Source organism: Zootoca vivipara, chromosome 15, assembly GCF_965207765.1.
Source record: "Zootoca vivipara chromosome 15, rZooViv2.hap1.1, whole genome shotgun sequence".
Classification (NCBI taxonomy): Eukaryota; Metazoa; Chordata; class Lepidosauria; order Squamata; family Lacertidae; genus Zootoca; species Zootoca vivipara.
The window spans coordinates 2372717-2397957 of NC_142598.1; the positions used below are offsets into that span (position 1 = coordinate 2372717).

A 25241-nucleotide genomic window follows, 5' to 3' on the forward strand; every position below is an offset into this window, starting at 1 on the left:
TGCCTCAAGACCAAATTGTAAAACATCTCATAGTGGCAGTTTGAGAATTGGTGGTGGAAGGCCTGCTGTGGAGACACTTCTGGGCACCTGCTAAAGGCAGAACTGTTGAACACATCACTGAAACAAGGGCTGTGATATCTGGAGAGTCTGTGTTTTTAATGTTTATTTTTAAATAAACTGTAGTAAGGAGGTACTGTAAAATGTGCATACATTCCTTACCCATTGGTTATACAAGTTATGTTGGTTGAAGCTGTATTTTGCTATATTGAAAACATTTGGCAGGAGGAAAAAAACTGGTGGGGGGATGGATTGAAAATGTATGGCTGAAAATGCATCAGCTATGACTGGTGACCTTGGAAACTGGAGAAGAGCTGAGCAAGACTTGTGGTTATCCTGGGGTAGGATTTCAGAGCTCTGCAAAACACCTTGAACCTCATGAAGGCCAGTAAAATAAATATTGCAAAGAAATACCTACAAAAATCTGCTTGATTCACATAGCTTTTCGGGGTGTGTGCATGTGCAGTATGAGGAGAGGGCTCTAGGACTCATTTAGATTCACCCCACATTTAAAGCTGGCCTTTGCCATCTCCTGTTTCCCAATTCTCCAGGGGCTGGAATCGTGTCATTGTGGAGAAGCCTTTTGGCAAGGACTTGGAAAGCTCCAACAAGTTGTCAAATCATATCTCCACACTTTTCAGTGAAGACCAGATCTACCGCATTGACCACTACCTGGGCAAGGAGATGGTGCAAAACCTGATGGTGCTCAGGTAAAACTACCTGGGCTCAAGCATGCATTTTTTGTTCAGTCCTCTGACAGATGCCTTCAGGCTTGGTTACACCCATGTGCTTCAAAAGTCTTTTCAAATTTCTGCCAATAAAGCACCTTCTCAACTGGATTAGGGGCTGGGTATGGTCTCCATTGGGGTGTTTGGTGGGGCTCAACCAGTATAAATAGGAGCCCTTCTGTTCTGCTGCTCAGCTGGGGCATCTCTGCCCTGCAGCCTCAGCTTGAGTCTCAGGTCATTTCCCCCTTCATTTGCAGATTTGGAAACCGGATCTTCAGCCCCATCTGGAACCGTGACAACATTGCCTGTGTCATTCTGACCTTCAAAGAGCCGTTTGGCACAGAGGGACGGGGTGGCTACTTTGATGAGTTTGGTATTATCCGGTGAGAGAGTGGGGGGACAGGGCGAGGGAGTGTGTGGAATCATTTTCTTGGTGTGTTTGAGGTGTGCAAACCACTACAGGGATCAACAGACATGGCATTAAAATTCCACAGAGTTGTAATTCACTCAGGTGACAGATGAAGCAGAAACCCCATATCTGCCCAGATAAAACATAGTTTGGCTTTGAAATTCTCCACCTAACCCAACTTTCTATGATTTTTTGTGCTCCCTGTCAAATTTATTGTGGACAGACTGCCTTCCTGCGGGGGACAGCCACATGGGGTTTTCTGCTGATCCTCATGCCTGTCAGGGCCCCAGTTCCAGTCATCCCATTTGCTTTCAAGACACTGCTTGTGTGCAGATATACAAGGAAACCTTGCAGTTAGGCTGCACCAGGCCACCAGGAACAGAAGTAGGAAGCACATACGGATGGGGATGATTGAGAGAGGGACATGGCTGGCGATTTTGGTACTGTTCCTGTAGCTGATACTGATTCCTTCTGCCACCTCTGCAGGGATGTAATGCAGAATCATTTGCTCCAGATGCTTTGCCTGGTTGCCATGGAGAAACCAACCTCTACCAACTCCAATGATGTGCGTGATGAGAAGGTAGGAGCATGTCTAGGACTGAGTATCGGATGGGAACTAGAATTTGGACCCAGCGCTTCTGATCTGAATGTCCTTGAGCAAGTTACTACCGTATTTCTGTGTCTGCCTTCCTTCGCTTCAAATTGGAAATGAATTGCCTTGGGAAGGTCCACCCACTCTCTTCAAAATTAACATTAGGCAGGCCTTTTGGTTGTATTGTTTTTGACACCTACTATAAACTTCTCTGCTTAGGCAAGCCTACTCAGACATGTATACTGTATTGGTTTTTAAACTGTTTATTTTAAAACAAAAATAGAAAAGGTGTTGCTCACAAGCCCTGAGTGGAGACATGGTGCCCCATAGTGGTTGAGCACCCTTGGCTGTCAGAACTAGGCTACTGTAGTTATTTTGGGGCACAGGATTTCTATCCTTTCCTAGTACTCTTAAGAGCATTTTCAGCCAGTGTGGTGTAGTGGTTAAGAGCGGTAGGCTCGTAATCTGGTGAACCGGGTTCACATCTCCGCTCCTCCACCTGCAGCTGCTGGGTGACCTTGGGCTAGTCACACTTCTCTGAAGTCTCTCAGCCCCCCTCACCTCACAGAGTGTTTGTTGTAGGGGAGGAAGGGAAAGGAGAATGTTAGCTGCTTTGAGACTCCTTCGGGTAGTGATAAAGCGGGATATCAAATCCAAACTCTTCTTCTTCTGTGTGGTTGTCACTTCTAAGTGGGAAATGGTGCTCAGGCAGGGGACTCAGTCATGAATGGTTGCTGCTTGTGTGTCTTGCGATGTGTACATGCCACAGGAACCCAGCACCCATTGGAGAAATGTGTGTGTGGCACATATTTCCTTAACAGCTGCCATTTCCACATAGGAGATTAATTCTGAAACTTGTAATCTTGAAATTTCCCAGAAGTAAGTGGTTTAGGTTAATACTGAGCTTTGAGTCCCCCCGTCCACACACACACTCCGCACCTTTTTCAGGTCACTTTTGCTAGTTTGTGAGGATCTCCGACTGTGTTCATGTCTTTCTGCCAGGTGAAGGTTTTAAAGTGTATCTCAGAGGTGAAGCCTGAGAATGTGGTGCTTGGTCAATATGTGGGAGATCCCTCTGGCAAAGGGGAGGCTCAGAAGGGCTACCTGGATGACCCCACAGTCCCAGCTGGCTCCACCACCCCTACCTTTGCTGCCGCTGTGCTCTACGTGGACAATGAAAGGTGGGATGGTAAGTACAGTATGAGGGAGGGGAAGAGGGAGGGGTAAAAGACCAATGCCTAGACATCCTTGATTTGGGGTGCCAGGCCTATTGGTGGGGGAGATAACATGGATCAGAGTCCCAACTTGTCTCTGTCTCTTTCCCTCTTGAACCTGCTTCTCCCAGGAGTACCATTTATCCTGCGCTGTGGCAAGGCACTGAATGAGCGCAAGGCTGAGGTACGACTGCAATTCCGGGAGGTGCCGGGCGACATCTTCCATAGCCAGTGTAAGCGCAATGAATTGGTGATTCGTGTTCAGCCCAATGAGGCCGTCTATACCAAGATGATGACCAAGAAGCCAGGCATGTTCTTCAACCCAGAAGAATCTGAGCTGGACCTCACCTATGGCAACCGCTACAAGGTACCATTACCAAGAGTTTCTCTCTATATAGGCTAAGGAGACTCCCAAATTCTGTGCTTGAGTAATAACAATTTTGCATAGGTAAAAGAGGCTTCCTTTCCACATGGTTGTTAAAGGTGCATGGCAGACCTATTGGAGACCTTGCAGAATGTTTGTTTCTTTCTTTTGAGTAGAAGCATGACAGTGTGTGGATTGCTAGCAGGAGGAGATGAGCAGTGGTGGTGGTGGAGGGGTAGAAATGCTCAGCTTGACAGGGACCACAAGGGTCTGGAGGCTTGAGGGGTGCAGTTGTCATCCACCCTCTCTGCCTTCCGGAAAGTGAAACTATTGCTGGCACATTTTCAGACATGCTTTGTGTGGCAGCCACTATGTTGAAGACAGACATATGGGATCAGCACTTTAGATTCCCAGGCTTCTTAGCATTGCAGTGTTCTGCTCAGGACGTGTCCTGCCTGCTTCTCAAATTCTTTCCTTCCAGTGAGTGTTACAAGGAATAGAAGGCACCCTCTCAAAAAGTGGAGGTACATCGTGGTACACAGCACATTCACCCTCTTGCTCCTGTCTCCTTTCTACAGGATGTGAAGCTCCCAGATGCTTATGAGCGCCTCATCTTGGATGTTTTCTGTGGGAGTCAGATGCATTTTGTGCGCAGGTACATGCTGGCACCCAGGGGTACCAACTGGAATAAAATATTGGGGGGGGGGATCCAGATGAGCCCTGCTTTGTCTGCTGGCAGGCACAGTTTGCATTCGATCCACAGGTGCAAATGGGCATTTCCCCCTCTGTCTTGCCCATCTGAATTCAAAGTGTGCCTGCAAACAGGCAAAGTGGGGCTTGCGGTCAGCCCCAGTGATGGGTGTTGTCTGCAGGGGCAACTTGCTAAGGAATCAGCAGGAGTCCACTTTGAGCTCTGTTTGCAGCTGCACCTTGAATCTGCCTCGCAGCTGACATTACATATGTGGGACAAGTGAGTACGGTTTGAGTGAGAGGACCTCATGTGCCAAATGAGGACCCCTGCCAGATCTAATGAGGCCCATGGACCAGGTTTCCCACCTCTGGCATAAGACATGATGACTGAAAAATATCTGAACTACTACTGCAGTTTAAGGTGGGTAACTTCTTCAGAGTTCAGTAACCCAACCCAGGACTTTCCTCCTCCCCACAGTGATGAGTTGCGTGAGGCCTGGCGAATTTTCACTCCGCTGCTCCATAAGACTGAGGCAGAGAAAACCAAACCAATTCCCTATTGCTACGGCAGGTGAGTTTGGACGAGATAGTGGGGTGAGCTTAAATACATACGGCAGTCGTTTCTTTTAAAAGCAGGCTCTATGGTTGGCCCATCACTCTGAGGTTTCAAGGGGAGATTTTGCTGATAGCTGTCAACATGTGCATAAGGGCAGGGTTAGAAACTGAAACATGAAGGCTAGGAGCTAAATGGCACCTCCAACCTCGGTTATGGGCACAACAACGGAATCTCTAGGCACATTTTCTTTTATATATCAAGAATTCAAAGCTGAAAATGAATGAACTGCAGCTAAAATATTGTGTTCATGTTTCATGGTCTAGTCCTTCCCCTGCCCCCCGCACCCCCACCCCCTGATATTCTTAAGAGGTTCTCTTCTCCCGTCTTCAGAGAGTAGCTGGAAGTGGGGAGGCAGAAAAAGGTCCTCCTTTCCTTCCACTGCAGTTTTAATCTGTAATCTTAGGCGCTGTACTGTGCCCAGAGCTCAGAAATTGCTCACGCTAAATGCGCCTAGCCCTAGAACAATGGGAGTTTCGAACACTGCATATGGGCCCCCTAAACCCCTTTCCTTCCCTCTCCTCCTCAATGGGGTTGGCCATGGCACTCCGTCTTTCTCTCTCTTTTTTGGTAAAAAAGTTTTTAAAACAAAAAACTTGGTCTTATATAAAACAGACAGAACAATTGTAACAACATGTGAAAATCAAAACATGGAAAACAAAACTATATAATAGATATGTAGAATGAGGACAGTTGCACATTCTGGGTTAAAATAACAAAGTCAATCTAGTTCCAGATTTGCCAGGTTTGTGATGAGGGTCATCTTGAAAACCATGTTTTTACTGTATAGGTCATAAAAGAATGCAAAATCATATATAAAGTGTCTGGAGGTTCTATTCCCTGTTGAAATCTCAAGTGATGCATAATTTCCTCCATTATAGCCACATTCCAGAATGAGTGATAACAGAATCCAGTGTAAGGTTTTGGACTGTTTTCCGTTGAGTTGCAATTATTATTCAAGCTGCCAACAACATATAAGACCAATTCTTTTGACAATATATCTACATCAGCATCATCAAAAATATTCAGTAATGTTACTTTTGGACAACAATAGTTTCGTTAGTAATATTAATCATTCCTGTCAAAATTAAATTCCAAAAACATTGCACCAATTTACATTTCCACCATAAATGATAGTATGTACCAAGTTTATTGCAACCCCTCCAACAATCAGGTAACACAAAACAAAACATTTTTGACATTTGCAGGGAGTGTAATACCCCTCACAATATGGGTCACAATACCCATATTTTATTCCAATCCTTGGGAAGAATTTGTGTGCTAATATATAGTTCCCCTATCTTTTTAAGGGGTTCCGTAGGTCTTTAAGTTACATTAAGCAATATAAGGTACTATTTAGAAACTAATCCTTTCCCCCTTCTACCCATTATGCTTAATAAATTTTTCAAATTGTGTTAGGGTCTCAGAACTTGTGTTTTTATATGTTCTTTTATTATATATGAACTTGATTAAAATTAATCCAGTTTGTGTTAAGATTTGACCAAATTAATTTTATTTGGTTAATAGAAACAGTGGGCCTGCAACATTCACTTTACTACTTACACTACCACGACTTTACACAGGAGGAGGAATAAATAAATAAAGAGTAGGGAAAACCCACCATTCCCTACTGTCCATTTATTTCCTCTCTCCTCACTTTCACACCCACAGCAGGCTTTCCTTGCTTAATGGGCTTTGGGTAGCAGGGTGGGGTCAAAAACCAACATCAAAAACCAACTTAGAAAAACTTTTACATCACCAATTCAGCTCATATCCACAGTGATATCTAAATATCTAAAGCATTAAGACGGTTTCGCTATTGGCCACAACCAGAATGACTAACGGGGAGCCTTTTTCCTTTCTAGCCGTGGCCCTGCAGAGGCAGATGAGCTGATGAAGAAGGTGGGGTTCCAGTATGAAGGCACCTACCGCTGGGTCAATCCTCACAAGCTGTGACCACCAACTGGGTAGCTTGTATGAAGGGGTGGCAGCTGCTTTTCGCTGCAGAAGCCAAGCTGACCAGACTGGACAAAGGGATCTCTGCCCCAACTCCTGCTGCCTACACCTGAAAAACGGTGGTTTTTGTCCTAGGACCACCTGCTGGCCCTGGGCACCAGTGCACTCCTCCAGCATCCACTGCGCTTAGGTGTGGGCCTAGTCATCTTCTCTACTGTGGGCCCTGCCTCTTTAGTTTCGCTGGCTGCAGCTGGGCCAGATGTCCCATTTCAACTTCTGCCCCTTTCTGTGGGGGAAGTCTCTTGTGGTGATGCAGAAGGCAGAAGGGGGGTCTTCTTAAACCCTCGCCCTCTTTTACACAAGCTGCTGTTTCAATTGCACTAGCCCTGCTTTTGCTCCATTACTTGTTACATTCCTGTTCAATCTGCGTCTTAGTTTTATATATGATGCTGGTATGTAAATGGAAGTTGTTACAAGGAGACCCCTGGTCCTTGCATTTATTTCAAGCGGCTTTAGTCTTGAGGGGGACTAAAAAACTACAAATGGGCAGGGAGGGGTGGTTAGGGGGAATTAGCCCGGCAGACAATTTGGCCCACAGGTCAGAGGTTCTGCACTGCTGAGCTAGATATTCCTTTATTCTGCCAACTGATTTCCAGTGTGATGTGACTGCATATAGGATGAGGACCAGGAAGACATGGGGGCCTGGTATCTGCACAGCAGGCAGAGCCCCATGTGCTGTTCCTCTCTAGGGTCAGCACCCTAAAATGGTAGGTGTGAGGTGGCACTTCTGCACATCTGAATGTGGAGCAGCAGCGTCTGGTTACAGTTTCTCTGGAGCTGCACTATGACTCACAGGTCCTGAGATACCAGTCTGGAATTTATTCCCCAACAATGCTTAGGCAGTGGCTCCGTAGTGTTCATGGCCTTGTAGATTCTTAGCAGCAGTCGCAGGCTGTGCTGTCATTTAGCTTTGACCCTCTCTTGGATCAGCAGGAAGCCTGCAGGGTGCCTGTTCGATGCCACGGGCAAAGAGATGGATGAGTCTCCCATGGACTCTGTGGAGAGAAAGGCAGAGAGGGTCATTAGCAGCACTACCTGATAGAAGGAAAGCTGATCACTTAGCAATATAACACTCCCTAAGCATCTTTGGCAGCTTCCATGCTTGTGCTTGCACTAGGCTACACTTTGTGGAAGGGCCACAGGAAGCTTTTTACTGGTTCTTAACCTGCCAATCCCAGTTCTGATCCCATGCTGTTGTTCTGATACTTCTGGCTATGTCGGTGTGGCCCTGAAGTCTCCTTCACAAGCTTCTAAGTGTAGTCTGTAGGTTGCTCTCCCAACACCTGTGCCCCTGAAGTACAGCAGAAGAATATTTGCCACAACTATCCAGACACAACCTACCTGACGCTGATGTCGGTATGTTGCAGGGTCTCACCGTCGCAGGTCCAGCAGCTGGTGGGTGGTTCTTCCTGACACAGTCCCCCACACAGCCCCTTGCGTCGTCGTACAACTGGTTCTCCATCCTTATGGTCTTCCACTTTTGAGGTGAACCGAATAGCCCGGACCCGGTAGACACTCACAAAAGGCAGGTCAAACTGAAAAGCACATTTAAGGGTTTTTTTTAACCCTCTGATCTCTGAAACTCATGCCATTACCAGAAGAAGTCTTAACCTCTCCAGCTCTAACTCAAGAGGTTGTGGCTTTAAGCAAGAGCTTAAAGTATGAAGCTGCTTTCTACTGTCAGAGCAGTTGTCCAGGTGGCATTTTGCAACTCTTAATACCCAATATGCTTTTTGCATTTCCTTGGCTGCTCTTCATGCAAAAGTACATGCTCTGAAGGAGAACTGTGGCTCTTTCCCTTATTTAAAATACTGCCTTTTGACCTGGGAGCCCCCAAAGTTACATGCAGAATATGTAAGAAAACACAATAGTGCCAATACAAGTCACTGCAGTGGAATAAAATAACAGAAGGAGGAATATCATGACTGGAACAATTCAGCCACTTTTAGAAGCCCAGAAGAAAACTAGCTTTCACCATCCCCTAGCAAAAGATGTAAAGGGGCCAAGCATACCTTTTGGATGAAGATGATCCAAAGCCTTTGTAGCACCATGGAAAAGGCCCACTCCTGTGTGTTTACCAACCTAACTTGGGCAGTGGTGCCACAAGAGCAGAGCCCCACTCTAAGCCTTTGTGGCTTCACCATTTAAATACATGGAGGGTGCTCTTTGTTAACTAAAGAGAGGAGGGCCCAGGGACCCAAGATGAAAGAAGTTGTCAAAGGGGCTGTTAATTTTGCTTAAGACAGGACAATGCAGTTGCCTAGAAAAGTCTCCTGTGTTCAGGTTATATTCCAAAAGGATTTTGAACTGCCAGTTTAATGTGTTCTAGCCCCGTTCTTCAACCTTCCACCAGGGACTTCAAACTTTGCCTCAAAAGATGTTCAGATTCTAAAATAAGAGTTGACCACCAGTGTCAAATACGGGGCCTCGGTTCTGGAGCAGGAATAAATATATGCCTGTTGTACAGAGTGCTCAGTTTCACGCATATTTGAGTTCCCATAGTTGTAACTGCATATACATGGGCAGAATTGTGGTTGTCAGAAAGAGGCTTGGCCTTTCAGGTTTGTGGGGGAGACAAGTGCAGGGAAGGAAGGCAAAGGCTTTCTCCATACCTGGTCTGAGCAATTGGTGTGCCGAGTCAAGTGTCGCAAGAAGGAGAGTGTTGAGCATTCATGTACCAGGATGAGGTCTGCTGTACCGTCGGCCAGATGAGCACAGGGTGAGAGTCCCTCAGGGCTCTTGGGGCAGGCACTGCTCATGCACGTCAAGTTGACAGCCAGGAAACGCCCCTGAACCTGCTGCCATTCACCATCTTTGGGGGGGGGAGGGGGTGGAAGAAGAGAGAGGTTATCCTGGGATGCTTTAACTGGAACAAAGCAGCTGCTTGGACAGCCTGTTTGAAAAATGTTTTTTCTAGGGTGCAAGACTCCTGACAGCCCTGTGGCAGCAGCAATTTGTTACATAGAAGTGAAGGTGAGGAACTCCCTCCTTCAATACAATTTCCCACCTGCTGCAGCCAAGCACTGGCATTTAAAAGCTATTTCCAGGGCTAAGCCCTGGCTCAGTAAACCCTGATGGTGGGAGATTAAAGACAGCAACAATGCCCATTAGCCTGGAGCAGGCAATTAAATCCTATTTGAGGTTGCAAACTTTGCTCAGACCTAGGGATTCCCGCCTGTGTTTCTCTACCACATTCTGCCCCAAACAAAGGCAAGCATCTCAAACCAGTTTAATTCACTGCCATTGCATTTGCAGGAAGAGGGAGGTGACAATCTGGGTGGGAGTTATTGCTTTGCTTTTGAGGTCTCCCAATGAAATGGAAGACATGTTTTTGGTTTCATAAAATTTATATACTGCTTGATTGTAGAGAAAACCTCTAAGTGGTTGTTGCAAGTAAGGTGGCCAGTGCAGGATCTATATAATCTATCCTGATGTTAGGGACTGGCTGGATTCTGACGAGTGCAGAGAAGGGGTGTGGGAGACTGACTTGGAAGAAGGGATCTGAGTGAGTCTGAGAGGCAGAGGCAGCAGGAGTTGCAGGAACGGAGAACGTAGAACAGTTGCAAGAGGAGGGGGAGAACAGTTAGGCTAGTGTAGAGCCCATGGCTTCCACACCTCCTCCTCCTGCTCCACTGACTTCCAGCACCAGGAGAGGATTGAAGAGGGAGGAGCAGAAATAGGTTGCCAGCAGGTGGGGTCTTCACCTGCCTTTGTGCAGCTCAGGTGGGGAAGATCCATAAACTGAGGTTGGGGGCGGAGCTTCTCTGTTATGCCAACTGCCTCATTGGGTGCACACCTAGGAATAGCTGAGAGACATAGGGCTGATAGACCTGCCTTTCCCTTGACAATAAAGAGTTAATTCCTCACTCTGGCCATTCCTTGCCTCACAGTGCTGTGACACCTGAGCCTGGAAATTAACAGGGTGGCTACACAGCTCTAGAAGGCTATTCTGTGTGTAATAATAGCACCTCTATAGTACTTTAGGATCCATAGTGCTTTAAACATTCATTAGCTTAGTAATTTTTACAACCTTGTAAAGTAGGCCAGAACTAGTCTTCCCAGCTGTAAGTAGGATGCCTGAATGCAGGAGATGGCAGCTTGCTTAAGGCTACCCAACCAATTTGTGGTTGAGATGAATCAGGGTTGATATGAATCAGGGATAGAATGCCATATGCATTTTGCTGTGACATTCCTCTTATGCAGGCATCCCCAAACTGTGGCCCTCCAGATGTTTTGGCCTACAACTCCCATGATCCCTAGCTAACAGGACCAGTGGTTGGGGAAGATGGGAATCGTAGTCAAAAACATCTGGAGGGCCGAAGTTTGGGGATGCCTGCTCTTATGAGAAAAAGGCTTTGGGTTTTTAACAGTGGCATGGCAGGCAGTTCCTGGGCATGTGCAGCTTCTGACTTAGAAGTGGGAAATGTAGATATGATAAAGCTCTTTCTGCTCAGATGCAAGATGAACAAGAACCCTTTCTTGAATCAGATCTGGCCACTGCCGCGAGACATGGGGCTTGGAGCATCACTTGGGGTCTGCATATTCCAAAACAGGGGAAAAAATGCAAAACTCTGTACTCAGCAAAGCCAACTTTTTCTTTACCTTGAAAGCCTCACTGTTGTAGTTATGCTTATGTGCACATTTTCTAGTGCTGCATTTTTCATATTCAGTCACCCTTCTAGCTTGTAATTCTTGAGCCGTCACTGCTTGTGCACTTTGAAAATGCAAAGAGCTTTTTATTTATCTGGATGCTGTTCTAGGAACCTTTCTGGATAAAAGGGGGTATAAATATTTTGCATATGTGCACCCACAACTGATATACTGGCAGCCCCTGAATACACTGTTCATAGGCCATCCCTGGCACCTGCAGGGTCTCTCACCCCCATCTGCAAAAAAAGGTATCCAATAGAATAGTCTGCAGTGTGTGCTTATTAGTGGTGTGTGTGTGTGATTTCTCTATTTTGCAAATGTGCCCACAAGCCCAAAAAGGCTGGCAACACCTGAGTAAGTGAAGTGCCTTGAACATTTAAAAGCACTATGCAAATTATTTTATATATTTTGCAGTTATAAGGAAAAGAAACCTGTTTTTAAAACATCTTTTTAAAAATCTTTTTAAAATTCTCGGGGAAATTCCAAAGCCAGCTCTAGTTGCATACAACTAGCAGCAGCCATGGATGTGTCTTGAGATGCACAGAGCCAGTTCCAATAGAGGCAACATATACATTCACACATGATACATGCCCACTCATGGAAGTGTGCTGGATCAGGGCAAATGTCTCTCTTGTTTCTGAGGCCTCTGTAGATGCTGTTTATACGTTTAAAGTGGGAGGGGGAGATAGGAAGGACACAATTCTGCTTAAAAACATGTGACAGTAAAGTTACCATTTCTAATCTGTTCAATCATATGGAATTCATGCATATAATCAGATCATTGGCTCACATTTGCATGTCATAACCATATATGGTTCTGGTAGAAGAGGGTGCAGCTGAATTTTAAAAATAAAGTAGGATCCAGGGCACCTGGCTTCTATGCCCAGACCCCAGAGCAGCTTCAGCTTACAGGAAAGCATATGAAGGAACTAAACCAGATCCAGCCCCAGCCAGTTGGCTGAGTATCAGTCTCAATGTCTTGTTCTCTCACCTATGTGCTGCTCCGGTTCTGAAAGGTTTTCTTCCTCTGTCCCAGCCAGTAACTGTTTGCTAGACTCTGAACAGACCACACACCTGAAAGAGAGGGGTGGTGTCACTTCTGGTCCCAGCCTTTGTCTTTATTGTAAATCCAACTGTCAAACTTCCACCTACCCAGAGCGGCAGCGTGTTTGGTCCCTTGGGTTTGCCTCCTCCGGTCTGGCCACTTGGAATTCCACTGTGCCTTCATAGCTGCAGTTCCTCAGCAGCGCCTTGGCTCCTGGAGAAAACAGGGAGAGAGTTGTTTTCAACTGGCTGGCAGCCTGCAGCACTTCAGCGTAGATTTTAATAACTCATATGTAATCCTAACAATCTCAGTTTTTATTTAAATACCAAGGACTGTGCTCTGGCTTGCTTTGCTTGCCAACCCTGCCTTCCCCCACCTCCTTGGTTGCCACCAATCCCCCCCACTCTCACTCCCCCTGGACCTTGCCAAACCCCACATCCTCCTCCCCACCTCATGCTGCCACCACAGCCGAGTGGGAGGAAGAGTTGGTTGGTCTGGCAGGAGGAAGAGCACAGGAAGGAGGCTGGAAGTGCTGGCTGGCCAGCCTGAGATCTTCTGGTGCTGCCACCACTGCCTTATCTGGACCAGGGGCAGATTATCAGCTTAGCTGGCTTACACTTCCGGCTTCCCTCCTCCTTCCCATGCTGCTGCTCTGGCTAGGCCAGTTCTTCACTGCAAATTATGAGGCTGCTGCTTCCAGGCAGCTTCCTTGTCCCGGCAATGGCTCTCCTGCCACTCTTCATGCCAACTGGAGGCTGTGCAAACTACTATGGGAAAACCAATGAGTACAACTATAAAGAGAAAAAAGGGGCCAAATGTACATCATGCAAATTATCCATCAAGTTTACAGTTAACACTATTTCATAAACAGACACACACTCGTAATTCAAAGGTACCACATTTCCTGGTTATAAGGCAATAAGGTTCATCTTACTGCTGGCCAAGCCAGAGAGCCCTATCAAGCCCAGGAAAGAGGATTTTAGTGGGCTGCTCCAGATATTCAGTGTACATGCTCAGAGGGTCAGTTGGGCATCATTGTTCAACTCGTCACAGTGGATTCCTTCCCCTGCGTACCAGCAAAGGTGTAGCGCATTGGGCCCATCCAACGGTACTTCTCACTGGTGCTCACTACATCACCGTAGAAGCCATAGCCAACCAGTGAGACTGAATAACGTAGAAGCTTTCCATTGTGCCAAATGCTGCAGACATCCATAGGTTGGCTGTCCCCTGGAAAACAGAAAAGGGCCACGAAGGTTCCAGATTTTTGTTTTTTTTAAAAAGGTTCCACCACCCAGTATTGTGCTCTGCTACACATTTTCCATCAGAAAAAGAGGTAGCATCTGTATTTACCAAGGTACAGGTCTCTGTTTGCAATGCTCAGCAATTACTGGAACACAGTAGCCAAGATCTATCATTTGCAAAGGATGTCCTTGTCTTCCGTACTAACCCTGCTCATCTATCAGTTGGCCTCCCAACTTTTTTACTTTAGTGGGGGTGGGGGTGGGGTTCCTCAAACCAGAGAGGTTTTGCTTCCCCAACCCAGCCTTGCAAAGTTCCCAGCCGAGATATGTCAATACTCCATTCTCTCAAGAGTTGAATGCCAGGAGCCATGGAATAAATGGGTAGGAAAGGGGAAATCAGTACCTATAACAATATGCAGAGCAGAGGTGATGGGGTCGTTTGTTCCCACAGTTGCAAAACAGATGCAGTCTGTAGAACCTGGGGTAGAAATAGAGCAACAGATTACCACCCAGACTGGCTGGGGCAACCCAGTCAGATGGGCAGGGTACAAATAATAAATTATTATTATTTAAATAATTATTATTACTTTACCTGGCTGCAAGAAAACCCTGGAAATGCCCCTTACCTTTTCCTGCATCTTCAGGTGGGCAGGGCTAAATCTCAAGAACATAAGAGGCCTGCTGGATCAGACCCGAGGCCTGTTGTATTAAAGTATCCTGTTCTCACAGTGGCCTGACAGGCACTAAGAGGACCATCTGAAAGCACTGGATGCCCACAGGTGCTTGCTACCTTGGAGGCCCTCAACACGCTTTCTCTCAAGCACCCAGGACACATATACTCGCTCACCTGCAGGTATGATGCCAATACGAAGCCTTGGGGACAAGAGTTCTGCATCAATGTCATTCTCTGATCCCCCTGCTTTTTGCTGTGTCCGGTCAATCAAGGCGCTCATTAGCTCATTAAAGGTGCCATCGCCCCCCACACTCACCAGTCTGTGGAGAAGAGGTAGATTACATCAGGCACTGAGACAACCTCCCTTGTGGTTCCTAAGTGGAAAGGTCCATGATGGGATTAAATAGGGGGGGGGATGGAAAAGGGTGGTATCAAGTTTTTTAAAAAAATTATATCCGGGAATGGGTATCTGACTGTTTTAAGTATTACTAAGTGAATGAACTACTTGTAAAGGACTTGGTGAATGGGTTTTCTTACTGTAGATCAGAGTTTGATCTGATCTACAGTTGGATCTACAGAGGAATTTGTTAGACGAAGATGAGAAGTTAATTTTGAAAATGTATAGAATACTTCTGGAATGGAAAACAAAGGACGAAATGGTTAAAGCAGTTATGATACAATAGGCAAGGGACCAGGGCTATAATATAGACTTTGCCACTTGGGAGTGTAGCCTTATTGCTGATAAGGGTCCTTTTAAGTTGCACCCAGGCAAGACAGAGATAGCCAATAATGACACCGGGGGGGTTTGAATCCAGAGAAAGAATTTAATTCTTAAATTTAAGAGACTCCTGGTGGTCAAGCTCACGACAGGAGTAAAACAACACAAATTGCAAAGCTTTCTTATACCCTTCTTTTGGGCTCTTTCCCCATCCTCTGTAAGAGTGTGTACGCAAGGGGGTCACGCATGCAAGGGGGTCACGCACGCATATATGGATCTTCCTGTGTCCAGTTGTTCTCATGCGTAACCACATGCTGACTTAGGCAGCCTTGACTATCTTGCTGCTCTTTGTGTCAGACTGCTAGCATCAGACAAGACAGTCATCTGGCCTTGATAGCTTAGCTGGGCATCCTGTTTTGTTTACATTACCCTTCGGCACACAGAGAGAGACAAAGAGAACAAGCATTTTAAGCAAGTCATCCCAGGGATATGGGGCTAAGCCACACAGTCAGAATTCATACAATGCAAGCAATGCAAACTATAGGATCCGATTTGGCTCAATAATACAATTAGCAAATCACTCCTCCACAGGAGAGGCTCTGGCACGTTAATTTAAAATCTACAGACGGTTATACATTAAAAAAGAATAATATGAAGATGATGTATAGATGGTACTTAACACCGTATAAGATTGCAAAAATGTATAAAGTAAATCAAGTACCTTTTGGAAGTGTAAAATGTTGGGTGGAACTTTTTTCATATGTGGCGGACCTGCAGAAAGGCGAAAGGTTATTGGGAAATGAAGTATAATGAGTTTTTTGAAATGTTTCAAGTGATGATTCCCAATAAACCTGAGGCCTTTCTGTTAGGTATAATTGGACCAGAGCTTCTGAAGGAATTGTTTAATTTGTTTATGTATGTTGCAACGGCAGCAAGAATAGTCTATGAACAAAACTGGAAAGAAGAATGGCTTATGAAGATAATGGAATGTGCTGAGAGGGCTAGACAGTGAGAGTTAAAGAACAGAATGGGGGGGGGAATCTTGAAGAATGGAAATATTTTGTAGAATATTTGAAAAAATATCATGTTCTGTGCGCTGTTTCGCCTCCGCTCTTCAGCACCTCAGCAGCGACTGGGCCAGGACCTCCCCCTCTGCTGCGGGGCGTCTGTTGGGGCCCACCACAGCTGCAAACACACCCCAGAAGCACGGCCACGGCCCAGTCTGAACCATCTCAAGGCCTGCAAGCACTTTTCTGCAGGACTCCTGGTGTCCACTTGTAGCAGATTGCTCTGGATTCCATAGAATTTATGCCCTAACTAGGTTGATCTGAGCAGACAATATCAGTGGACTTCTGGTGGAGTCTCAAAGCAGGATGCTGAGGGTCATCAAGACAGCAGGGAACATAGATGCAGGTAAGGTGGCAATATATCATTTTTTACAGAGGAAAGTCCAATTTGAATGGCTCTCCATTCAAAGTCTGGCATTATTAAAAAATGCTGGGGGGGGGGCATTTAGTATCTAGACAGCAGATTGAACAGGCAAACAGATCACCAGTCACAGTCTTCCCTACTTGATATTTCTATTTAAGCTATAAGTATTTCTAAATCAATATGTATAAATTAACATATATGTTTCCTTTTGTCCTCTTTTTTTGGTGATGCAAAAGTGGCCATCCTAGATGCTGGCTAGTCCTTACCCATCAAAGTCACTGAGGTCTTGCTGCAGGATGTAGTCCCGAGCCTCGTTGGCATGGCAGGTCTCTGGGAAGGTGCAGAGAAGGTCAGAGGTCATGTCACGGGGAATGGGGAAGAGGCCATGTCACAGAGAAAGCAGGAGAGTGGTGGTCAAGGGAAATGGGACTTACCCAGAACTTGAACATGGATCCCGGCAAGGGTGAAGAGTGGGGCCACCTGACCCTGGTAGATTTCCCCTGCTCGCCTGCGTCCCCCGACCGGGTTGATGAAGACAAAGAGGCTCTTGGGTCGTGTAACTCCTGAAGCAGAGGGAGGGGAAACATCAGAACTTTCTTGGATGAGGCCAAAGTCCCATCTAGCCAAGCATCAATCAGCTTCCTCTGTGAAGCACGCATTCAAGACAATTGTCCTCCCCAATGTTGCCTCCCACCCCCCAAAATAGTGGTATTCAGAGGTACATCGCTTCTGAGCATGGGGTCCCATTTAGCTATCATTTTGCTCAGTGTCCATACATGGGAGGGGTGGAGACTTGATTTAAAGCCACTGTCACAACTCCAAAACTCCAAAATCCAAACCAGGGTTCAGCCTTGAACTAGCTGAAACAGCAATCATGAGTGTCTTCAAGCTCATGAAGAAAGCCCACCTTCCCTTACTACTTGGTACTTACCACAGTCCCCACCACACCCACACACCCACCCACACACACACACTGGGAGGGCCTTGCAGTCTCCCTCCTCTTGAAAACTAAGCCCTGCTCTCAGGAGCAGCCTTCCTCTGTCATGGCAACCATGGCCTGTCTCTGGAGGCTTCCATCCAAAAGGAAAGCCCCATCTTTAACCATCCCTTTCCACTGCCACCTGAAAACTGACCGTGGTGATGTATCCAGCTCTGTAGGGCATTGACCCAGCGTACTGCCAGCTGAGACTTGGGAGGGGCAGTGAGCTCCAGCATCCCCAGACTCCAACACTCTTGTTTCTCCCGTTGCACAAAGAAAACTGGAAGAGGAGAAAAGAAGAAGTGAGAAAGACTGGTGGACAAGAGGGCTGGTGTGGGATCTTGAGAAGCCAAGAGGGAGAGGCCTATTGTGGCCCAACCCTTAAAAGGTGTGGAGCATACAGGAGATTGCCTGGGGCATTAATTACTTATTTTCATTGGAAATAGTATATACATTTACTTCCATATCTATACTGTTATTGATGCTTTTGAATTATGGTGCTGGAGGAGACTCTTGAGAGTCCCATGGACTGCAGGAAGATCAAACCTATCCATTCTTAAGGAAATCAGCCCTGAGTGCTCACTGGAAGGACAGATCGTGAAGCTGAGGCTCCAATACTTTGGCCACCTCATGAGAAGAGAAGAATCCTTGGAAAAGACCCTGATGTTGGGAAAGATTGAGGGCACTAGGAGAAGGGGACGACAGAGGATGAGATGGTTGGACAGTGTTCTTGAAGCTACCAACATGAGTTTGACCAAACTGCGGGAGACAGTGGAAGACAGGAGCGCCTGGCGTGCTCTGGTCCATGGGGTCACGAAGAGTCGGACACGACTAAACGACTAAACAACAACAACAACTGTTATGAGAAAAAAAACTGCTCCTTTTCCCAATACAGTACACAGTTGTATAACTCCTGCTCACAGTCTGAAAAAAGAGGGTGGATATTGAGATTACTCTCAGTCCTCCTCCCTGACAGGATTGAGAGTCAATGACTGGAAACAGTAGAACCCGGAAGATGCCTAGAGGAAATAAGTTCTATTTCTATGGTTAATCAAGACTCCACTCTCTTGTATGTGGCAGAAATATAACTTTTTCTTCTTTACTAAATCAATTATCAGGTGGTCAGGAGTTCATAGCGGTTATAAAATTCACTGTACCATGGAACTAGGAAGAGAGCCACAGGACATCTAGCGAGGAACTAAGCGAGCTGATTTGGGGAGCACACAGGGGAAGGAAAGGTAGCAAAAGGCCCATCTTAGTCCAATAGCTCTTCACCAGAAATAGCATGTCCCACATAAATAATCCCTGACTGATGTCCAACCAACCTTATTCCGAATGCCACTAAAGGTCTTGTACCCCCAGAAGTGAGCTCTACTGTTTGGACCTTCCGACCAAGATTTAACTTTCATATTTGACTTTTGAGGTTGCCTGCCATGTTCTGTCCTGCTCACCTGTGAAACAGCTTTCAGCCTCTGGAGGGTCCTCCTCTCCATCCCTGGTAGCACCAAGCCTTACAGCAACCATTTCCTGGACTGGAATGCAGAATCCCTGACCTGGGGGAGAGGGGAGATCCATTATTCAGAGGGCACAAGTTGAGCTGAGCAAGTGCTGATGGGTTAGAAACCCTTGACTCCACCTTCTCTCACTCTCTTCCAGAACCTGGCTGCAAGCAAAGGGCTCTTGATTGCAGATATGCAAAATTCCTCTGCTGTATTACTCAACTGCCCACTTACTCTCCATTGCAAATCACTTCACAGGAATCCCTTGTTGTCCTTCTTCACACTGGGGGAGAGGAGGTTAGAACACCCTTGTCAGGAGGAATGCCAGGACTGTATGCTGGCTCCTGTATGCTGGGGTTGATGGGCAAGACGGGCTCCCCTGCTCACCATCTCTGCTCATTTGCCCTTTCCCTCTGACAGTCCAATCCACACACCATGCGGAGGGAGAGGAGAGGAGCTGCACAACTGAGATGTATGGGCCATACAGGCTGCCCTGCACCCACTAGGCCAGGCTATTGCCTCTCATATTGTTACTCAGTTATATTAAAGGTACAGTACAGGCAGACAGTGGGGAATTAGCTCAGCATTTATTGATGACTGACAGAAATATACTATATTCTAATTCAGGCTTCCTCAGCCTCGGCCCTCCAGATGTTTTTGGCTTACAACTCCCATGATCCCTAGCTCCAAATGTCGTAGAGGCCTCTGTTTTTTAGTAGTTTTAGTAACTTGTAAGAGTCCCTAGTTATTGGGAGTTTTCCGCAAAGGAAGGTTGCCCCTGGGGTTGTAGGTTGAGTGTTTTTCAAGGATATGCCTTTTATATTTAGGTTGAGGTCACCTCCTAGGATTGCTTCCCCTTCCAAGAAGGAGAGGAACTTGTTCAGTGTCTTCTGGAAGAATTCTAGTTGTTTCGAGTTTGGGGCATATATAGAGCCAATTGTCAGTTTAATTTTGCCGTCTAGTGTTCCTTTGATGAAAATGAATCTGCCTCTTTTGTCCTTTAGGACTGTGGTGGCATTGAAGTTTAGGTCTCTATTAAGTATTACAGCTACTCCGTGAGCCTTTCCTGAGCCTTGTGCCACCCATTGTTGACTGAAGCGGGGGTCACTCAGAAGTTTGTTCCCTTTGGGAGGGTTATGTATTTCTTGTAGGAAGGTGATGTGTGGTTTCATGGTGTTTATGTATGAGGTGATGCGTTTTCTTTTGATGGGATTTCCCAGCCCCCTCACATTTAATGCAATTGCTTTTAAGCTAGCCATCATGCTTATCTATTATGTAGGGCGATTCCTTGCCAACCCATCCAGGTTGTCCTGTGTCTCTCACTTCATGCTGTTTACTGAACCGTTGAGGTTGCGCTGACCTAGGGTGTGGTTGGTGGGTGGGGGGCTAGTGGGGTTAGAGTTAGATTTGGGTTAAAGAGCAGGGGGTAGGTTGTAGAGAGTTTCCTATATGTAATCTGCTTCTGTACTTGGAATATTAGAGGCCATGCTGTCCTTCACCTCAGGCCAGCCTTGACAGTTGAAGGCAGGTAAAAAATTAGCAACAGCGGGAGGGAGAGCAGCCAAGCCATAGGGCCACAGACACTCGGGTTTTTTTCCTGCCTTTTAATAACTCCCAATTCAGCTGGCCAGGAAATTTAAAACCCTGGTCAGGCCAGTAAAATTCTGGTCAAAGACCCATGAAGCACTGAACAAACAAACCGGACCTTTTCAGACCCTATACAGTCACTAGGGTCAACTAGAATAACCAGTTGTGGCAGTGATGACGTCTTTGCTGCAGAGGAAGCTGATGTGACAGAGACAGACATGGGACACATCCTCTGAGCACCAACTCTCACCCATAATGGCAACCCACCCCCTCAGTTTCCTACACTTCTGCACCAGGGCATCTGCACAAGATTCAAGGGAAGGTAAGTGCATGCACAAACAACATGCTTTCAGGTCAACCCAGGTCCAGACTTAAGTGCCCACTTCCCCCAAAGTACTGTAGTAGAAAGAAGGCCTGCCTCTTCCTAGCATCTGCTTAGTGCACTCCTTCCATAGCTGTCAACTTTCGGATTTGAAAATAAGGGATCAGCAGCCTCACCTGTCCCGGGGACAGTCTATGGTATATCTAACAATCCAGGATAGCAGTGGGAAACGGCGCTGGAATAAGGGAATTTCCAGCAAAAAAAGGGGGAAGTTGACAGCTGTGGCTTGGAATAAGGGAGTTTCCCACACACAAAAAAAGGGAGGGTTGACAGCTATGACTCCTTCTGAATAAAAGGAACAGCAGAGAGCTGAATGCTAAGAAGAGGTACAGGCAGAAGCCCTGCAGCTAAGGCAAGGGCATAGATGGGCAAACAGTGGGCCACCTCTTAGGAACACCCCTGAGGCCAGGGGGTACGTTAGCAGACACAAGAATACAGTTGACCCAACACCTGACCCACCTCATCTGCTCAACTTTTAAAGGAGCAAGGCATAACCTGTCACTCACATGTTCTTGTGCCAAATGAAAAGAAGATGGACTCTGCAGCTTAACACTTCTAAGGGGCTGCGGGGAGGGAAGCTGGCTCTAGGACTCCCGCCCATCCCTCTGTCTCCTCCTCCACCCCAGACCCAGATGGCTCTACTGATTACCTGGCTGAGTCTTTGGCTCCTGTGGGAACATCACTCTCTGGAGGCAAAGGAGAGATGGGCCCAGTGGACTTCCCTCCTCTTCTGGGACATCTGGCAACTCTGGGATAAGGCCCTCATTCTGATCCCTGCCCAAACTGTCTACACTCACACCTCCTTGCTCTGAATCCTCCTCCTCTGATTCCTGCTACGCTTGCCCCATCCTGCCTGGCTCCACAGGACTCATGGCAAGCACTCACTCAGAGAGTCAGGATAGTAGTGACTACTTTTTAAGAGGATTTTACAGGTTCATGGGGGATTGGCTTACTGAGGGCTGTTATTCTTGATGAATAAAAATTCATATTTCATTTTCACTGACATGTGTCTGTATGTCAGAGACAAAAGATGAGTTACCTCCATCGTGCCCTTCTTGTGAGTGGGATCCTTGCTGACAGACAAAGCTGCTACACACCCAAATGGTTGTGCAAGCTGACTTGCATTCAGCTTCAATGAGGGCACCAAAAAGAGGGCCAATATTTATTCATTAGACTCTAGGCAGGTTATTACTCAAAATACAGGTATTCTCCTCCTTTAATGCAGATATAATATGATCTTCTCACAAAGAAGCACTAATGACCTCAACTGTCCAGATGTCCAAGCTTGGCCTAGTCACATGCCATTTTCCAATAAGCTGAAATGCATGTTTCATATTTCACTTTCACAATCCGTGCTTTTTTCTGGGGAGATGCAGGGGGATGCATATCTCTAAACATTTTGTGAATCTAAGTTTGACCTCAATGAGGGGCAATAATTCAAAATAAGTAGGAAAATGAGAGTACTCCATAACTTTTAGAAAAAAAGCACTGTTCATAACTATGTATTTTTGAACTGTAAGTACGTGTAACTCCCAAAATACTGTGAGATTATCATAAATGTCGTAATGCAGTATACAAGTTTGTGAGATTCAGTACCCACATAAATCTGGGAGCACTTTATTACTGATTCCAGACCAACAAAAGATATAGGACAGGTTGAGAGAATGAGGGGGCCCATAGGAACCACACAGTGTCACTGAGTACTTCCAAGAGGTCCATCTGTGAAGACCTGGTCCCTTCAATGCAACGGCTGACACATGCAGCATTTCATTTCCCCATAGGAGTCAATAGGAACATATAGGGGTCCTTCAGGAAGCCACCAGCCCTGGCCCCATCACTTGCAGCACTGAGCTAACCCCAGTTCCACCTCACTTGGCTCTTTCACAAACAATGTTCCTCGTCAGTTAATCTTCTAATCAGATGCCACTTGCTTAAGAAGAATGGAGGGACAGGGGGAATGTTAAGATCAAAGGATGCCAACAGTCCTGATTTCTTGCTGGACAACAAGAAGACCAGCAACAGTGAGAGGAACTAGCTATTCCAACTTCCAAGCCTTGTTAGGCCAGTTGAATGACCTTTGTATGTTAGTAAAGTGACCTGTTCCACTCAGATGTGAATAAAAATTCCTGCCAGGAGGCGAGCGTGACCTTTAGTGAAAGCCATGCTGCAGTAATCCGACCCAGCAATTCCTGCAGTGAACCCCGCAGCTTGTTCTTCAGCCACCCTAGAGCCATGCTTCCGCAGAGGTGGGAAGCAGCAGAAAAACAATATTGCAACACAGGACAGAAAATGTTTTCTTATTCTGCAAGAGCTACCAATTGCATGCATTGTTCTGATTCTGAAACTAGTTTAGGATCATAGACCGAAGGCAAAATGCCACTGAGGAGGAACAGGCAGTTTATACATGGCTTAGCTAGATGTTTCACCTCCTGGAAGCCTTCTATCCATCTTCCTCATCCAAATATATAACAACTATATAATACAGATCAAACTTTGATCTATTCCAGCACTCTATTCCAGCACTCTAACAGTGCCCAGCCTTGGAAGTTCACAAGCATACTGCAAAGCAAGATAGAAACAACTTACGGTAGGTACCCTCTATTGTGGCCTTCTCCTCCAACCTGGCATCCTCCAGATGTTGGCCCCATTCTCCCTGACCAAGGGTCAAAGAGGATGGGAGTTGTAGTCCAACAACGACTAGTGGGCATCAGGACAGGGAAGGCTCCCTACCCGCCTGCTACACTCTGTACATGGGAACTGTATTCAGCTATCATGACAGCTGTCCCTAACCCTATCCTCCATAAAAAAAATTAAGCTAAATAATCTTTACATCTGCAGAGAAAGTTCATGAGCTGAGCTATACTAGATACTTTTTTATATAGACCAAGATCTGCTACACAAACTCTCTAGATAGCACTAAGTAAACTTAATTTCTCTCAGTTTCTTTTCCCAATTTGTAAAATAAGTAAAATTAACTGGTATAATGGATAAGGATGTGAGCTAGAAAGCTCCCCCAGTTCAGCTATCACCCTTTTCAATAAATGTACAGTACTGGGTGATCTTAGACAATCCATTCTTTTCACAGCCTCAGCCACCTTTACACCTGCAGGGTGGAAATAATATTGACCTGCCTTACAGGGCTGGTGAAAGGATTACAGATAAAACAAACACACTTTGAAATCTTAAAATATTCTCTATAAAATTCTCCGTATTATTACTACTATCCTGCCCTAGAGGATAGTTGTGAGAATGAGAATCACATCAGAGAGCATGCACATGAAGGGATCGGTTGACAAAAATAATAAGCAATGAAACACAATATGCATGCAGGTGACAACTAGATTTACTCCTTTATAAAACAAAACCACCAGGATCTCAAGCCCCACTGAAATGAACTTTCACTCCTCAATATAAAAGGGCTTCTAACTTTTCACTCTCACGTTGTAAACACATACATACAAGACTTTTCAAAAACAATCAGGGAAGTATGAGTGAGACTTAAAACAAAATGTTGGGGTGTGTGGAGTGCTCCCTGTTCAGGATTCCACCCCTTCCATTCAATGGCCTCTTGATTTCCCACACACTTGCACATATACACTTGCGAGTTAGACTGCACTCCATGGCCACTAAGGAGCTCAGTTCTCACTACTGCTTTTTTCTATTTCTTATTGTTTTGGTACTTCTATAAACTTCATTGTCCCACCCTCCCCATGTCTACTGACACCTGTCTTGTGCATGGTTTGTGCTGTTTTGGCTATAAATATAAAACCAAACAGCACTCTCAGCATGAACCCTGGAAATAGGAGTTACTCACACACACCTCTGGCCCTGTGTTCCTTTTAGTGCTTCTCTAAGTCTGCATGCATTCTTTCCACATCCACCTGTGTTAAATGATTAACCTCAGTGAGGAAACGATTCTGGTCCTAAGAGTGGAGAGATAATTTGTCTTGTTTACCCGGAAAGGTAGGGCAAATATTAACCAAGACTAAGTGCAGTCAGAGAATGGAACAGCATTACCTTTAATAAAACATTAAAATAATTACTGCATTAACATGACTACAGTGGGACCTCTACTTACGAGCATCTCTGGTGACGTATCCTTTGGGATACGCATGCGGCAAACCCTGAAGTTATTGCTATGCAACTGGGGGAAGAGTGAAAAGCAAAGTCTACAGGGGGAAGGGGCAGAGTACAAGCAGAATGCCCAGGTTTCCTTCCCTGCAGTTTAAGCGGGATTAGGTAGCAAATGATGGGAAATACCTTTCTGTCTGTGACCCCAGAGAGCCACTGCCAGTCAGAGGAGGCACAACTGGGCTGGATGGACAAAGAGTCTGACATGCTACAAGGTCATAG

At 46.0% G+C, this 25241-nt stretch overlaps 2 protein-coding genes across 6 annotated transcripts in view; one reads left to right on the forward strand and one right to left on the reverse strand.

Moving 5' to 3' along the window:
• G6PD (glucose-6-phosphate dehydrogenase) overlaps positions 1-7104 on the forward strand; it is a 21792-nt gene extending 14688 nt beyond the window's left edge. For all 3 annotated transcript variants that reach the window (XM_035140781.3, XM_088658644.1, XM_035140780.3), the window contains exons 6-13: positions 609-767; positions 1043-1168; positions 1681-1774; positions 2789-2975; positions 3132-3367; positions 3943-4019; positions 4533-4625; positions 6533-7104. In XM_035140781.3, coding sequence (XP_034996672.1) covers positions 609-767; positions 1043-1168; positions 1681-1774; positions 2789-2975; positions 3132-3367; positions 3943-4019; positions 4533-4625; positions 6533-6623 — 1063 coding nt within the window. In that variant the 3' untranslated portion in view covers positions 6624-7104. The remainder of the gene's footprint in view (positions 1-608; positions 768-1042; positions 1169-1680; positions 1775-2788; positions 2976-3131; positions 3368-3942; positions 4020-4532; positions 4626-6532) is intronic.
• LOC118097668 (ceramide kinase) overlaps positions 5584-25241 on the reverse strand; it is a 21547-nt gene continuing 1889 nt past the window's right edge. The window contains exons 2-14 of one of the 3 annotated variants that reach the window (XM_035140786.3): positions 24709-24811; positions 18872-18973; positions 17575-17700; positions 16876-17004; positions 16708-16771; positions 14467-14612; positions 14023-14097; positions 13453-13605; positions 12486-12591; positions 12325-12407; positions 9296-9495; positions 8025-8218; positions 5802-7678 (exon numbers count right to left, since the gene is read on the reverse strand). In XM_035140786.3, the coding sequence (XP_034996677.1) occupies positions 7588-7678; positions 8025-8218; positions 9296-9495; positions 12325-12407; positions 12486-12591; positions 13453-13605; positions 14023-14097; positions 14467-14612; positions 16708-16771; positions 16876-17004; positions 17575-17700; positions 18872-18944 (1440 nt within the window). In that variant the 5' untranslated portion in view covers positions 18945-18973; positions 24709-24811 and the 3' untranslated portion in view covers positions 5802-7587. Of the gene's footprint in view, positions 7679-8024; positions 8219-9295; positions 9496-12324; positions 12408-12485; positions 12592-13452; positions 13606-14022; positions 14098-14466; positions 14613-16707; positions 16772-16875; positions 17005-17574; positions 17701-18871; positions 18974-24702; positions 24812-25241 lie in introns of all 3 variants that reach the window. The other 2 variants (XM_088658645.1, XM_035140783.3) reach the window with 2 other exon arrangements.